Raw genomic sequence first — 15,913 nt, forward strand, 5'->3', positions numbered from 1 at the left:
CAAAAATTAATTAAAAAAGAAATAAGCAGTACATAATATACAGTTGTACCACTCCAATCCATATAAAAGCAAAGAAAAAGATGACTGACTGATAATACTATTTAACAAAAAGAAGGAAAGAAAATGAAAATTGATTATATCGGTCTTGTCTTCCGTATAATTTTTACACCTTTTCTCCAAAAAAATGAGATTCTTCTCCCTAAACTAGGAAGCTCACTAACAAAAGACCCAGAAACATCAGCACTGTCACTAAAATGAACTTTGCATAAGCTAAATCTCCAAGAAATTATGTGGTTTATAACTCCAACAAAATTGAGGTCTATCATAAGAACAGCAAGAACTACTTCAGATAAGTAGACGCGACCCAGAGTAGCACATAAGTTATGAGTGAAGTTATCACCTCAAAACTCCTTAGTCCTTTAATGAAAGGTATGGGTGGAATCACAGCCACCATCAAGAAAGTTCCCACCAGCCATGAGAAAACAAATGCTCCAGCACTACATCAAAGAAAAAAAGATTATCCACTGTTTTCAACTGTTTATGACAATTTCAAGTTGGAAAGCAGAGAAAACCCAAATTTGGACAGAAGAGAATATGTCATCATTATGGAATTGTTTAGCAAAAGTTTAGAACTTTCAGTACTCTGGAATATTATTAAAGAGAAGTAACTTAAAACTTCAGTATTGGGTCCTCAAAAATCCTTGGAAAAGCTATTAAGCTTTCATGATGTTCTGATATAAGATAAACTTTGTCCTATGTGGAAGATCAAGAGAAAAACTATACCAATACAGAATAACGAAACAGGAATTATTTACATACCTGTAGAGAAAAGCTCGCCATTTGCTCTGTAGTCTTTCATGTATGAAATATATGGTGGCCAACAAAGAAATGGCTACTTGAAGGGTTGGACCTTCTTCGGTTGGGAACAGAAAAGTGAGGGCTCCCAGCACTATAAATGCAATGGAAGTTTTTATAATGAACTGTGTGGCTGGAGTGCGGAACCTACTTCTCACAGCCTGCACAACACGGGACTGACTGACTGCCCTAAACTTTTTCTTAAAGTCGATATTTGGGTTCTTCCTATCATAAAACTGCTGCATGATTATTTTGTCATATGCTGATTCAATTGCATCTTCACTTGGTTTGTGACCAGCATACTGTCGGATAAGGAAGTTCCTTGCACCTTGAATTTCTTCTTCAGAAGCCTCCCTGCTTATCCCAAGCCGTTTGTATGGGTCCCTCACATTAATCCTAGGAAAGATAGCTTTACTTGCAAAAAGGGAGTTAAGAAGAAGAAAGATCAGAGAGCTAAATATGCCAATTTAATAACAGTATCTAATATAAAGAATCAAGCCAACAATCATATATCAAGATAAAATCCATCATAATACAACAAAAGGAGTGCTTCAGTCATAAAACACCATGAGTAGCAGGATTAACAAATAGGACAGGCATCGACTTGGATGGTTGTGGGTGTAGATACGGGGTTCAATGAAATAGTTAACCAAGATTTAAGGTTCAGCATGTGAGACATCACTGATGAAAAATATACTTAGGTTCCAAATGGTTAGGTATTCTTACACATTAAAGGCTAACCATATGCATCAACAGAAGGCTTGTAAAAAATCATTCAGGTTATATATTCCTACAATCTGCTTTGTGCTAGAAAGGCTAGTAAAGTCAGCGTTGAAGGACAATCCACAAAAGCATCCAGACTCATTCAATCCCAAAGTATAGCCACAGACGCAAAATCACCTGAAATACAATAAGGTAAAAATTACCAGTTGGTTCATTTGACATATCACCAAAGGAAGCATCCATGGAGCACTTGATCACATGAGTTTTCCTTGCATTCGATCTTTGTGTAACGCCAGCCCAATAACTTCTGTTCGATTTCAAAAAGCAAAGACACACAGATATAAACCACGCTAGCAAAATGCAACCAAAAGACTGATTTCGACAAATGATAGCACAGAGAGCTCTACCTTTCGGCACGAAGCAGCACACTGTTTTCTGCAGGCTTCCAAGCACGAGGGAGGTTGGAAACTCTCCTGCACCGAGAAGTGGAACTTCCCACAGGTACAGGAAAGCAGCATCTGGATGGACTACCAGTCAGCCCAGCTACAGAACTCATCTTTATGATGGATACTCCCTGAAACACATGAATAGAAACAATCACAACATAGCCAAATTTCTCTTTCCTTCAATTTCTTGACAAGCAATTGAAGCAATGCATCACTACTTGAGTCTTTAATTGAAATTTTGGGTAACGTTCAGGACAAAGTGGAAATTATGGGTTTTGAGCAGTTGGGAAAGCTGATTCTGTTGTACTCTTCTAAATCAATCTGGAGTTCACTTCACAGGGGGATAATCCTAAGCTCCAAGCTAAGCGAAGAAAATCATAAAGGGCGATAGAAATTGAGAAGAAAATAGAGTACCTGACGAGAGATGGAGGAAGGTGAAGGAGTTCAAGAGAGAGAGGCGTCGTGTGCAACGGATATGAAAGACGCATAGAGAAGAGGAAGACAACGGCCAGACTAGAGTGTACGTTCCAGTCTAAACCCTCCTTTTGCTGCCAAAACCAAAGACGGTACCAAGCGGCGTGCCGTATTTACTATTTAGCTCGCTAGATTATCTTTAGTTTATGACACATGGATATCCAATCCGTTGTAGTCTAGTTGGTCAGGATATTCGGCTCTCACCCGAAAGACCCGGGTTCAAGTCCCGGCAACGGAATACTTTTTTTTTTTTTTGGTTGTTTTCTTCCTCAGAAGCTCAGAGAGAGAGTAAAAGAAACCATACTTCTTGACCAAACAAAAGTCTGTCCCTTATTCTGTTTGTTTGTTAAACAAAAGTCTGTCCCTGCCAATTTTTGCATCATTGCGCTACCGTGTGTGTGGGATGCAGCTGATCTTTTTTTCTTCTTTTTCTAAATCAGAATGTTACCAATTGGACCAATTCTAATTGAGAGAGAGTAAAAGAAACCATACTTCTTGACCAAACAAAAGTCTGTCCCTTATTCTGTTTGTTTGTTAAACAAAAGTCTGTCCCCGCCAATTTTTGCATCATTGCGCTACCTAACCAAAGAAATGTTATTTTTTTTACCCCAAGAGGAGTGTGTGTGGGATGCAGCTGATCTTTTTTTCTTCGTTTTCTAAATCAGAATGTTACCAGTTGGACCAATTCTAATCGAGAGTGTGAGCAGCTACAGATGCAGGATATCTGGAATTTTGGACCATGTACTAGAGTATAAGTTGCAAGAAGTAACTGGCTATTGGCTGAATATCATCAACACATTGCATTATGGTATACAAACTTCCATTAACATTTACAAAAGCCTCTACGATGTAGTTGTAGAAGCTCTACGGGATAAATTAATCTGTACAACCAGCTACACAACTGTACAATTATCACCACTCCCTGGCATGCTGATGTCTAGAAAGAGCGCCTGACGATTTCACAATCTATGCAAATCCCATCTGCTTCCCCATCAACTGCCATCATCCAACTGGCACAAGCAAAAATCAAAACACTCCAGCGAGTTAACATCTGAACTAAACCCAGTTCAAACATGAATTGAGAAAAGATACATATGTGAAGCATTATCTACTAAAAAATTAAACAAAATTTTGGAACCAGAGAGATTCTTTTGGGTTTGGAACACCCTGCTTCCTAAAATTCACTCTAAAAACAATTGAGCAAGCCTTCTTGATGATCTTCAGATGGATTATTAAACAATGCAGAAGAGAACATGATATTGCTACATGCAACATACCACACATTTTATCACCATCATGACTGAAAGAGAGTCACTGTTGCAATGTAACCATTCTTCATCACCTGTAAATTATAAACAAATATTTTATTAGCAACCTCATGCACAACCATATTGCCTTGGTAAAATAAGCAAATAAATTGCTGCACTACCAAGACTTGGAGATTGGTATAAAAGGAATTGATGCACTACCAATTACAGCTTTGGTTCCGTGCTGCAGAATGGAGATTGACAACATAAACCCATGAATTAAGAGCTCAACTCACCTCAAGTGCAATGTTTTGATAACCATATACAAAAGTAGATCCAAACGGATTGCTTGTAGAACCTTGTGTCTGGATGGCAGCTCGACCAGAGTCCCCAAGAATTTCCTACAGAGAAAGATGTTACGACCATAGTCTCAATCATGCACTTCACTAAACCCCGTTCGGAAAGGGTAATGTAACATCATGCAGTACACTAGGAGGTATGAAGGCATCTAAACCAAAACCTCAGTCCACTATTTTAAGTTTTTAACAGTTTTTAAATATCAATGATTCTAGATACAGTCCTATATTGTAAAGAGCAATTTTACCTTCACATGCTCCCACTTTGTACTTGGTGTAATCTTGTGCTTGCAATTATTTTCCTCCTGAAAAGAACCCCCAACTGCAAGGATGAAAATCTTTGTTATCACTTTTAGAGTCAATATGTCCAACAGGACTGAGATCAGAAAAGAACTTACACTCAGAAGCAAAGATGACAAAGTTGCACTTTATATACGAATTGAAATCGGCATGACCAGGATAATTTGTATGCAGAACAAACTTCTTGACTTTATGAGTCTGAAAACAAAAACAAAAATGATCTGAGAACTTCCGAGCATAAAGACCTCATGCAAAACGTATAACTCTACCAGAAGGAAAATCAGTACCTGCCCATCAAATAAAATGTCCAAACCACGGGTAAAGTAATTGTAGAAGTAATCACCACACAATGTTGTCCGTGGGCGAGGATCCGAGCCAGAATGAATGACCATTTGGTCTACCTACACACCCAACAGAATCACCTATAGGACAAATGAAAAAAACAACTTAGCATTTAGACATCACATCAACAATACCTGCTTTTGATGTATCCCACAAGGACGACCCAATTCAGTCCAAACATCCTGTAGAAAAGAGGAAACCATAAGCAAATGCACATAGTGAACAACAGAACAGCAACAAAAGATGCCAAGCGAAAAGTCTAAACTAGAGCTTAACTAATACTTGCCTGAGGTGATGCACCAAAAGGAATATTCTGGCCCCCAACAGTGAAGAGTAGTTCTTCCGCTAGCTGAATATAAAAAATGAATTGAATTAAAATCTCCAAGACTCTCATCCTTGTGCTTTGTTATACTGAAAATCTCAAATGAATCAGGGACGATTGAGAGAGAAGTCAAACCTTGACATGCACCTCTTCCATATAGACACTGCCATTAGGTAATAAAGGAGCAGAAGCCTTATCCATCAAGGATCCGACACCGACTTTTTTATCGGAAGAACTATCGTATATGGACACACGGCAAGTAACTGGTGTAGTTCCATCTGGGAACTCTAGAGGTAGTTCCGCTTTCATAGTCAAAGGCGATAACGTTAAGTAATTAAAGCTTGCAAATTCTTTAAAGCAAAAAAGAAAACAAAAACAAAAAACAAAACAACGTCAATAGAATACCTTCTCTATCATGAACGCAATCTGTATACTGGCTTGGAATAGGAAAAGCAAAGGAAAGCCCCTGCGTAGCCATGGTTAGTTTTAAGTTAGTGACACAAAACAGGTTCCAGCTTGTAAGATAAACATGTCAGGAAATGAAAAACAATGAAAAGTGAAGATAGGGTATTTTATTAACATACTGGGTAAAATAGATTGTAGACACCTCTATCTTGATCATAAATTCCAGGAAATGTTGGCCCAAACAAGGCATAAACAGCTACGAAAGTCGCCAGAGTGGATGGGCCTCTGAAAGTAGATATGAAGTTCAATAATCTACATCATGGCATACATGATTATATACCCAAAGCAAGGAGAAAGTAACCCACCCAATCAAAGACGTGGCATAGCGCATCTGAAGCCTCTTTATGTCAAATATTTCAACAAGGCGGAGTCTCTGCGACACGATTTTAAGTTAGCAAAGCACAACTGTAAACATAACAATCCAACCAGAATAGCAATCCACAGATACATTCACCTTGCATAATAAAAAATAAAATAAAAATTAAAGAAAAATGAAGACAAAGAAACTCATAACAGTATCAGTATTGCAGTCTAAAGACAAAATTAGATTGAGACAATGGTTATCTATCAGTGTTTCAGGAGTTGGCCATGATATTCATCTCTTACAGACGCAGGATTTTGTGACTAAGGTTTCAACATTACAGAATGTATTAGCTATTACAAGTTGCAACAATCAATACAGAAATCAGTATAAAACTCGGACTTCCTTTCAGTACTTCCGACCTCTAACATACACAAGTGACCACCATAGGCCTCGGTCACGAGATTCCCATCAAGAGTAAAAACCATTCCCTAGAGTCGAAATAAACTTTTGATGCACAGAGTAATCAAAGAAGTGCAGAAAGATCTGACATCAGACTGCATGTGAAAAATAATACCTGTGACCAAGGGTCAAATCGCAGATGGAAACCATGATCAGGAAAGCTGATAACAATGTCCAACTTAAGAGGCTCCTGCACACAAAGAATTACAGTAACAAGACTCCATCACCGCTTCTGTGTGTGTAAATTCATATAAATGATACACAACTTGGTAGACTGATCCAAACCTCATCATAATACTTGACATGAACAACATCATAGATGTTAGGCTGCTGCTCTATCTGAGCAAACGCTTCGCATATCGGCATTCCTGAGACCCAAAAATAAATTACATCAACTTCAAAAACAAGCCAATAGTTCTATTCGAAAACGAAGTACATATTCATCTTCAGTCTTTACCCCATTTCTTGACAGCGAAATAACATAACCACAGACTTTATAGCAAAACAAATTAAATTCAGCCTAAATTTAACTGCGCGGATAATGATCGAAGGTAAATGGTCGATGATCGAAGGAAATTCCAATTTCAAGATTCCATAATTCTCACCGCCTAGGTTAACGAGCTCAAAAATTACGAAGCAAGTCAACCAACAAGAATCGTAAAAATTGATAAAAAAAAAAAAAAAGATAGGGAATTACCGAGAGAGAAAGGTCCGATTCCGAAGCCGGGACGAAGATCGAGGACGATGGCGCCCATGGCGGTGCCTTCGCAGCGTCGTCGGGGTCTCTGCATCATTCTTGGCTCTGCAGGAGGTCGGTTTTAGAATTGGGGAAGAAGATGACGACGATGATGGCGATGGAGTCCGTTACTTTCGCGAAAGAAACGCACAGGTGTTGTTGAATGTTTAAATACTCCAAGCAAAGGCTTCGCTGTGAACCTTGCTCTCTCTCTCTCTCTCTCTATCTAGCCTCTATGCGCACGAAACGTCCAACAACACTCTTTAGAGTGGGAGGTACCCAACTCGATGGGGCCCGCTTTTTTATTTTCTTTTTATTTTTTAAAATAAAATTTTGTTCTTGGGATAAGGATGGTTTTTTTATCTGTTTTCCTTATTTCGTGGGAGTGAATTGAAAATTGTGAATTATTAGTTTATTACAGAAAATTGTGAATTATTAGTTTATTACAGAAAATTGTGAATTTTATTGACTTACCGAGCGAGTTAAAGAAGGTTTTTTTTTTAGGGGTGAGAGCGGTGCGGTTCGGTTCGGTTCGGTTCGGTTTGAGGCCCAAACCGCAACCAAATCGCTTTTTTCGGTTGGCCTATATATCAAACCGCAACCGCATTACAAAAGGGCTGAACCGATTATTTCGGTTATACCATTTTTCTGTGCGGTGTGGGTCGGTTTCGGTTTGGAGTGATTTATTAATTTCAACTAAAAAGATAGGGTCAAAATCAGGCTTATTTTTACCTAACAATTTCAATAAGGCATAAATAAATTTTGAATGCATTTAGAGTCCACACAAATTGGCAAATGTCACCCAAATATTAAGCAACTTGCATAAAAACCATAACAACTTATTATACACACACACACACATATATATATATATATCAATGATCAAGCAAACATAGCAACTTATTACAAACTGAAAACCTAATCAAAAGTGGATTTATTATATATTGAAAACCAACATTTCCATCAATAGAGAAATAATAAATAAATAATTTGCTTCTTAATCATTCTTTTTTAGCTACAATTTCATAAAAGAGATTAAAATGAAGAATAAATCTTCTCATCTCTGGTCTTAGATCTAAGGTAAACATATTCTTAATGATTCTACAAGTATTGTAAATGTCATAAAACATTACTGCCTTGTGATCAATATTGCACAATGAGATTAAAGAAGTGGCTAATTTTTAATTAAAAATATTTAAATTTAAAATTATATAATATAGGATGACACATATCTTTTTTGAGGTTTGGACGACAGTAGTAACCACACACACACACCCTCATGCAGTGTATTCCAGCGTAACCAGACTAATCACTGCACAGCAAACGCACGAACCTTTGTGGTTAATCAACCTAGGTCCCTCAAATCTGCTGGCCACGGGGTGGAGGTGGGATTCGAACGCTAGACCTGGGGCTTCCAAACTAGGCCGCTCGACCAACACACCACACCACGTGGTTGGATAACATATATCTTTGTATTATTTATCACAAGATTTGGCCCTATGCTGCTTAGCGCATGTAAAAGACATCACTTTAAAAGAAAATGAGTCACTTTAGTCTACTGAAAATGACAAATATACATTCAAGGATGCAACGAATTAAACATTCCAACAAACAAAATCCGTATACGTATTAGATCTTTCTTCGGTTGTTCAGTTTCTCTTCCTTCATTTTGGTCAACGTGCATCGTTCCTCTCATTTATTACTTGTGGAAGACGTTGAAATTGAAAATTCACTTGTTTTTTGTTGACAGTTTGACAAATAAAATTTAATTTCCTCTTTGTAAGTTTAACATTATATTTTCTCTCACTGCTAATTAGACGAATGAAATATTAGTTCAGCAATAAAAGCATCATATCTTAGTATGCCAGAAATAGTCGTCACTTCTGCTCAACCTATAACAGATAAGCACTTTAATGATTATGGATCTCCTTTAGGGATGATTTCTCAATGAATATTACAACTATGTACTCGCTTTAGGTTTTATGAATTGTGGCGGCAATCAAAATTGAGAGAAAATTGTAGTGTGTTGATAATTGGACAAACAAAATCTAGTTGTTTTTCGTAACTGTCACATTATACTTCGCCCACTTACTGTTCTCATTTTACCCATTAGCTTTTCACATTATAGTGCTTCACCGAATCAAGGCACCAAATTTTATATTTGGGTATACGATGGCCTGTTTTTGTTGGTTGCTTTAGTATCAACAAATGTCACTACGCAAATGCCATTAAGTTTGAAGAAACTTTATTAACGTATATATAGAATTAATAATATCAAAAACCGAAAGCATAAAGCTTGATAATTCTTATAAAAACACAAGATGTTAAGAAGTTGAGCACGTTTTTTTTTTTTTGGTGAGAAAAGCTACACATTTTCATTAAAAGACTCATGAATTTACCCCATCTTCTGGTGGAGTCGATGGAGCTTAAGGATGGCAATAATCCTCATCGGGTAGGGTACCCATCGAGTATTCGACTCTAATGAGGAGAAATTCGGAGGAAATCGAAATCGAGTAATGGGGATGGGGATCCCCAATACTTGAATTATGATATCCGGTACGAGGTGGGGATGGTATTTTGCTCCCCATCCCTATACCCCATCCAATAAGAATTATCTAAAATATACATATATTTATTATATATATTTTTGATATTATTTATAAATAAATATTTATGTAAACTTTATATTTTTGTCAATATTTAAATCATGTCAATATATTTTTGATATTATTCAATTCACCTTGTTGGAGTGAATGAACAAGTTGTTAGGTTACACTAAGCAGTTGATTGTGGAATTTTTTTGTCGAATGCCGACTTTTATTCTATACCCAAGTTGGGGTCATATGGAGACCACCAAATTTTTCCCACTACTAATAACAAATATCCTGATGCTCTCTCTTTCTCTCTCAAGAGTAACCCTAAGGTCGTCATCTATCTTGCTTGATGGCGGTGCCGCAAAGTTTCGGACTCTCAACAGAGAGGTTTCCCGGCCACGTAGTGACTCGGGCTCTTGGAATTTGAAGGGAGGCAGCGCTTCTCTTTCTACTTCCCTCCTCGGCGGTGACTGCGATTGGTTTCGCCAGTGCTCCTTGAATTCATGTTTGGATCGGCTTTGTCTTCTTGGCAGATCGAAGCCTCAGATGGTGGTCATCTTGGCCATGCTGCAATAAGTCTCCTCGCCTCCATTGTCAGGCGGAGTAGGGACTTTCGGCACCAGGCCTGTCTTGCCGTGGGGTGACAAAGAATCGGAAGCTGCTTAGTGCAAGGCTGGCTTCGATATCAAGCTTGGTTTCTACCGGTGGCGGAGACAGATTAGTGCAGGCGGCTAACTATGGTGGTACTGGTGCTGGAATGCACATAGGTTGCCCAACAATGATGGCAACACTAAGGTTGAAATTTTCTTTTCCTCTAAGGTTTGCTCTTGTTGGGTTGGTTGGGCCTTGCATTGGGCTGCCTATTCATTATGGGCTTTGGATTGGAGGATCTGTTTGGGCTACATGGGCTTTCTTCTGGGCTAGGTGGATTGGATGTTTTTTCTTTGGGAAGTTCTGATGAATGAAGAGGGAGTGGATGGCGACGCATCATCCTCTACTCCACATGTTGCTTGATTTTTTATCTTGGTCGCAAAGACCAGTTGCTCTGAGGGTCATTTTTACTTTATTGCTTCGGAATTGCTATGTTTTTGTTTGAAATAATGGTGCGTAGACTTTCTAAAAGATGGGTGTATTGAGAGTATTTTGGGTTATTGTTCTTGTTTAGAATAGGAGTTTTATGGTACTCTGAAGAACGATTCTTTCTGTCGACCCCATAGGGGTGTTTCGTTTTTGTACTGCTTGCTGAATCTATATAATGGGCTGACCTCTTTTGATAAAAAAAAATAAAAAATTGGGGTCATATATTAAAGTCTATGAATCCTTCATTAAGAAAAAAAAATCATAATGAAAAGAGGTGAGATTGCAAATTTGGAACATGAGAATTGGGGCCCTTGATAAGCCTAACGAGGCGTTTCCTTTGCAGCCAACTATGAATTAATGAAACTCCAAGTTGTGGTAAATCAGGAAGATGATTGCAAATATATATATCTTCAGGTGGTCAAATTATTTTTCAAGAAAACAGTTTACTCGTTCAAATTGTTATGCGTCAAAACAGAATATATATAAAATTATCTATACAAAATATTTATAAAATACTCATTTTAATGATCTATGTTGTTCATGAAAACGTGATAAATATATAATAGTACAAGAATTTTAGAATATGAAATTGTAACATGAAACACACCCCGATCAGTTAGAAAAAGAAATGACAGAGCAAGTTCAATCTCACTTGAGAAATGAACACGAGTACAAGAATTTTGGAATATTACAAAATTTCTTTTTGGTTGAAATGGACCCACCTCGCAAGGATTTCATCCTGGGAACCAAATTGCACGTCAGGTAGTGGAGATGAAGATAAAACTGTGAGGGTCGGTGCCAAATTTTCAAAAATCAAAACAACATAACTAAGCATAGGTTCGATGTTGTCACTTTGCGTGGACCAAACCACCCAACTAGCACACAAATTAATTAATCGAATTGGCGCATAAAGTAATAGTGGTCAAAAGTTTCCGGCGGATTTTTATTTTTTAATCACAAAGCACCATCCAATCTACACAACCTACGTGTCTGGTGTTAATGCTCAATAGCTCACACAGTCACACCTAGACAAAAATGAATTTGACTTCATGGATGGAAACGGAGTTAATAGCCTTTTTATTTGGCTCCAACAACATCAAATCAAGAGTACAATGTAACCATCGAAAATACATGAAGTCGTCCATGTTCTACGGATTTGTTGGGTCTAATTTTACATGATAATGGATCTCGATATTCTTTACTGAAATGATTAGATACGTGTATCTTTTTAAAAGCATATATCGTTGATATGATATTGATACATGGAATCGTCTTTGTTTTATGGATTTACTGATCTAATTTTACATGATAACAAATCTAAATATTCTTTACTAAAATGATTAGTTACGTGGATTTTTTAAGAAGCATATATCAGGTATGGTATTGATAGTTTGAAAATGATAATTACAGATAAAATTCATGTAAATGATTAGTTACGTGTGTCTGTTAATAAGCATATACCATTGAGATGACATTGATAGTTTGAAAAAAAAAAAAAAAAATAGTTGTAAGTAAATTTAACGTTTGGTGTGAAATGAGCCAAAGAGTCTCGTCCTAGTCAAATAAACAGATTAGTGAATGACTTGTTGGACAGAGAAGTGTTCTAACTAAACATGCATTTCTTCCATTTATAACTCCTCTAGCTGCAGTACAACACTGACAATGAGCCATTGCCTCAAGGTTGTCATAATCAATGAGTAAAGAGATGAATTTTAATCAACTTTGTGACGAGAGAAGAAATAAGAATATGAGGTTCCGTATTTCATGTTTTCATTATTGGAAAGAGCAAAGCAATAATACATTATACCCAAGACTGAGATATTTAAGTGCTTATGGTATACATATTTGATTAACTTTTTCGGTTTAAAGTGTATCATTCATAACTAGTTTTCATTTTTTTTTTTTTGTGGCAATGTGTGATCAAAATAAAGCGACGCAATGCAATACTTGTTTTTTGAGAGAACAAGACACCCATATGGAAAAATTCTTCACGCATCTAATTTTGTCATGGGTGTGTCTGTTTTAAACATTTTTAGAAGGGAAAATTTCACAAACAGTACACCAAGTAAATGCCACTAATAAAATTTATACATAATTTTTTAAACCGATCATTTTGGTACACGAAATCTGAATCCCGACCCACCCATACATGACGTTAATGACACCGTTAACTGTATGTCATTTTTCATTTGTCAAGGGGTAGTTTAGTACTCTCTCACTCTGACTCTTCTTTTTGGTCAAAAAAAAGAAGGTTCTCCTCTCTCTCTCTCTCTCTCTCTCTCTCTCTCTCTCTTTTTCCACACACCGAAACCTAGAAAACTCTATGACTCCGGCAACCACTGCATCTCCTCCACCTTCCAAATCCACACCCATCAAACTCAATCCCACTTCTAATTCCACCACAACCCTAGTTCTAATTCTAATCCCAGCCCCATCCCCACCTCCGATCACTACCACAACCCTTGTGCCCATTTTCCTCGGAGACGACGTCGCACTCGAACAGGTCACCTAGAGTAATAAGAACCCAAAGTAATAAGAAGTTGAGATTGGTTCCGATGAAGGTGAGATTAGTGCCCTGCCGCAAGTAATAATTAAGAACCCAAAGCATCGCAACTTTGGCTACTAATGCACTAGGACTTTGCTCCAGAACAAAGGCACAACACAACAAACAGCATTGACCCGATTTGGAACTTCATCTGGGTTGATCCAAAACTTGAAGCCATGAACAAACTGTCTTCACCAAATTCACAGCCTCCTCGTCCTTGGTTTCATGGAAATGAAAGCAATGGTCCTTCCCTTTATTCTCCTTCATCTCCACACTCCTTTGCACCCACTCTTCTTCAGCTCCTCCACATAGCTCCTCCCCACTCCATTCAAATGGTCTTTCTCCGCCACAAACACCAACACCTTCTCACCTGACCCGGCCCAGATCCTTCGCGGCCGACTTCAACCTGCTATCCTGCACCCCTTTATTCTCCTTGTTTATGTAAAGCCACATCTCATCATCGGTCCCTTCCGTGCTGTCGTCGCCGATGAAGACGCGGTTCAAGTCGGCGTACTCGTTTAGCCATTGATCCGGCCTGGTTCCGTTCGCGTGGGTGGCGACCCATTGGAGAGAGGCCCAGGAGTCCTCGTAGCAAGCGGGTATGGGCCGGGTTAGGAAGAGGTCGTACTCGATGGAGACCGCGATGACGCCGACGGCTGAGCAGATGGTGGAGATGTAGTCGTGGTAGGTGGAGGAGAAGGAGGACACGGTAAGATATGGATGAGAGAGAGAGAGAGAGAGAGAGAGAGAGAGAGAGAGAGGTGGCCAGAGTAAGAGAGAAATAGATGGGTGGCCAGAGCAAGAGATAAGGAGAGACCAATTTACCCCTTAAATTATGCCAGGTGGCAGAGGTCTTCACAGCGTTAGTGATGATGTGTCTACAAAGTGAGTTGGGCTCAGGAGTCCGTGTAGCAAAATGATCGGTTTGGAAAATTATGTATAAGTTTTATTAATGGCCTTTACTTGGTGTACTGTTTGTGAAATTTTCCCTTTTTAGAAACAAAATCTTAAGGAAAACTATTGCATGGAGATATTTCTTCAAAGGAAAACAACCTCAACCACTCTGTTGCAATCACGAGCATCAGACATTATTCCTAGGCTCGAAATAGTATTTCGACTCTTGCTTCCTATGTAATACTTGCCCACTATATACGATGTTCCCATCATATAAACATCGATAAGAGAACAAATAATGAAAATGTTAAAACAAATTACCAAGCTTTATAGAAAAAAGGAATTACCAAGCTATATATTGAATGCTGAATTTATCGAGTTAATAAGTTTGGTTTAGAGAGTGAGTGAGGGGCGAAATGCATTTTAAGATTTGTTTAGATGAGCATACATGCAAATGGTGATTGCTTTTGAATTAGTTTTCTCGTGCCACTTTCATACATGAGATCCAAGAGAATAAGTCATAAGAACTGAGAATTATTATTATTTTTTTTAGCAACAATAACAGTGAAGATCTACATTTATGTTAGGGGCCGTGACCACTTACCCAATTTTAGCCTAAAAATTGCCCACTTACTCTACCAAGAGTTTTTTTAACCCCATTTACCCAATCTAACAATGTTTGACAGTATTGCCCTAATTTTAATTAACAAATAACACTCATATCCCTCTCTCTCCTCCCCCTCATCTCTCTCTCTCTCTCTCTCTCTCTCTCTCTCTCTCTCTCTCTAACCTCATCTCAAGCTCTCTTTCTCTCTCTCTCTCTCTCTAAACCACCAAGCCCACCACTCCACCGTCAATGTCGGCCTCCACCGCCGCCGCTCTGTCCTACCGTCGGACCATTAGAGGATGAGGCCCCTCTGGGCTTCGTCGATTTTGTTCGTCAGATGTCCGGGAAACTCTCCATGCCGGAATCGGGTCTGGGCTTCGCCAGTTTTGTTTGTCAGATGTCCGTGAAGCTCCAAGCCGGAATCGAGTCTGGGCTTCGCTTGTAGGTCTCGGACGACGTCAAAACTGTGGTCTATTGGGGGGCAATAGACAGATTATTGCCCCCCAATAATTTCTTAACTATGGTTAATTAATCACTGAAATTAGAGTTTTGATAAGTCTTATGTTGCTTTGAGTTTATTAAAGTACAATAATCTATCAATGATAGAAATTGGTGATTTTTTGGGTGGTCTATTGGGAGGCAATAGACAGATTATTATCCCGCAATAATGTCTTAACTGTTGTTCATTTATTACAGGTCATTTCAACAAAATGCTGCTAAATTCATTAACCAACATAATTAGGTTTATTGGGGGGTCATAAAAAGTTTATTGCCCCCCCCCCCAATAATTTTTTTATAGATGGTCAAAAGTAACTCAGTTTGGTTTTGAATTAGTTTACAAAAGTACAGGGATTCAAATTCAATACTTGGTGAATTTAAGTCCACAACGAATTGGCTTTTTTTCACACTCTCCATTTCAATTGAACCGCTTCACCCTAGGCCTCCCGGGTGGCCTCTTAACAAGAATAAATGCACCTAACAACAAAAGGATCACCCATATTCATGCAAAAAATAACAAAACAAATATATTATTGCCCTGCAATAAACAGATTATTGCCGCCCAATAATATATCAGAAATACCAAAACACATTAGAAGCAGTCTTTAACACAAAGGAAAATATCACTGAACACAATTATGGAGACTTTATAACAATTAAGACACA

General features: G+C 38.2%; 2 protein-coding genes and 1 non-coding gene across 3 annotated transcripts; 1 reads left to right on the plus strand and 2 right to left on the minus strand.

Annotated features, from left to right (window-relative positions):
* Positions 1-107: 107 nt before the first annotated feature.
* Positions 108-2,781, minus strand: LOC112187868 (protein CHAPERONE-LIKE PROTEIN OF POR1, chloroplastic). Its single transcript, XM_024326823.2, has 5 exons — positions 2,439-2,781; positions 1,986-2,152; positions 1,782-1,885; positions 820-1,264; positions 108-497 (listed from the first exon to the last, which is right to left on the minus strand). The coding sequence occupies exons 2-5, from the start codon at positions 2,132-2,134 to the stop codon at positions 341-343; spliced, it is 855 nt and encodes a 284-aa protein (XP_024182591.1). The 5' UTR covers positions 2,135-2,152; positions 2,439-2,781; the 3' UTR covers positions 108-340.
* Positions 2,664-2,736, plus strand: TRNAE-CUC. The gene has a single exon. It is a non-coding gene; the product is annotated as a tRNA-Glu (tRNA).
* Positions 2,782-3,221: 440 nt separating the features above from the next.
* LOC112187867 (UPF0183 protein At3g51130) lies at positions 3,222-7,263 on the minus strand. The gene is made up of 15 exons (XM_024326822.2): positions 6,991-7,263; positions 6,579-6,661; positions 6,409-6,483; positions 5,836-5,903; positions 5,650-5,755; positions 5,471-5,531; positions 5,201-5,367; positions 5,030-5,092; positions 4,878-4,925; positions 4,689-4,802; positions 4,500-4,599; positions 4,350-4,423; positions 4,042-4,146; positions 3,776-3,840; positions 3,222-3,508 (listed from the first exon to the last, which is right to left on the minus strand). Exons 1-14 carry the CDS (start codon positions 7,085-7,087, stop codon positions 3,793-3,795), a joined length of 1,209 nt encoding a protein of 402 aa, XP_024182590.1. The 5' UTR covers positions 7,088-7,263; the 3' UTR covers positions 3,222-3,508; positions 3,776-3,792.
* Between the last annotated feature and the right edge of the window lie 8,650 nt (positions 7,264-15,913).

Source organism: Rosa chinensis, chromosome 2 (assembly GCF_002994745.2).
Source record: "Rosa chinensis cultivar Old Blush chromosome 2, RchiOBHm-V2, whole genome shotgun sequence".
Classification (NCBI taxonomy): domain Eukaryota; kingdom Viridiplantae; phylum Streptophyta; class Magnoliopsida; order Rosales; family Rosaceae; genus Rosa; species Rosa chinensis.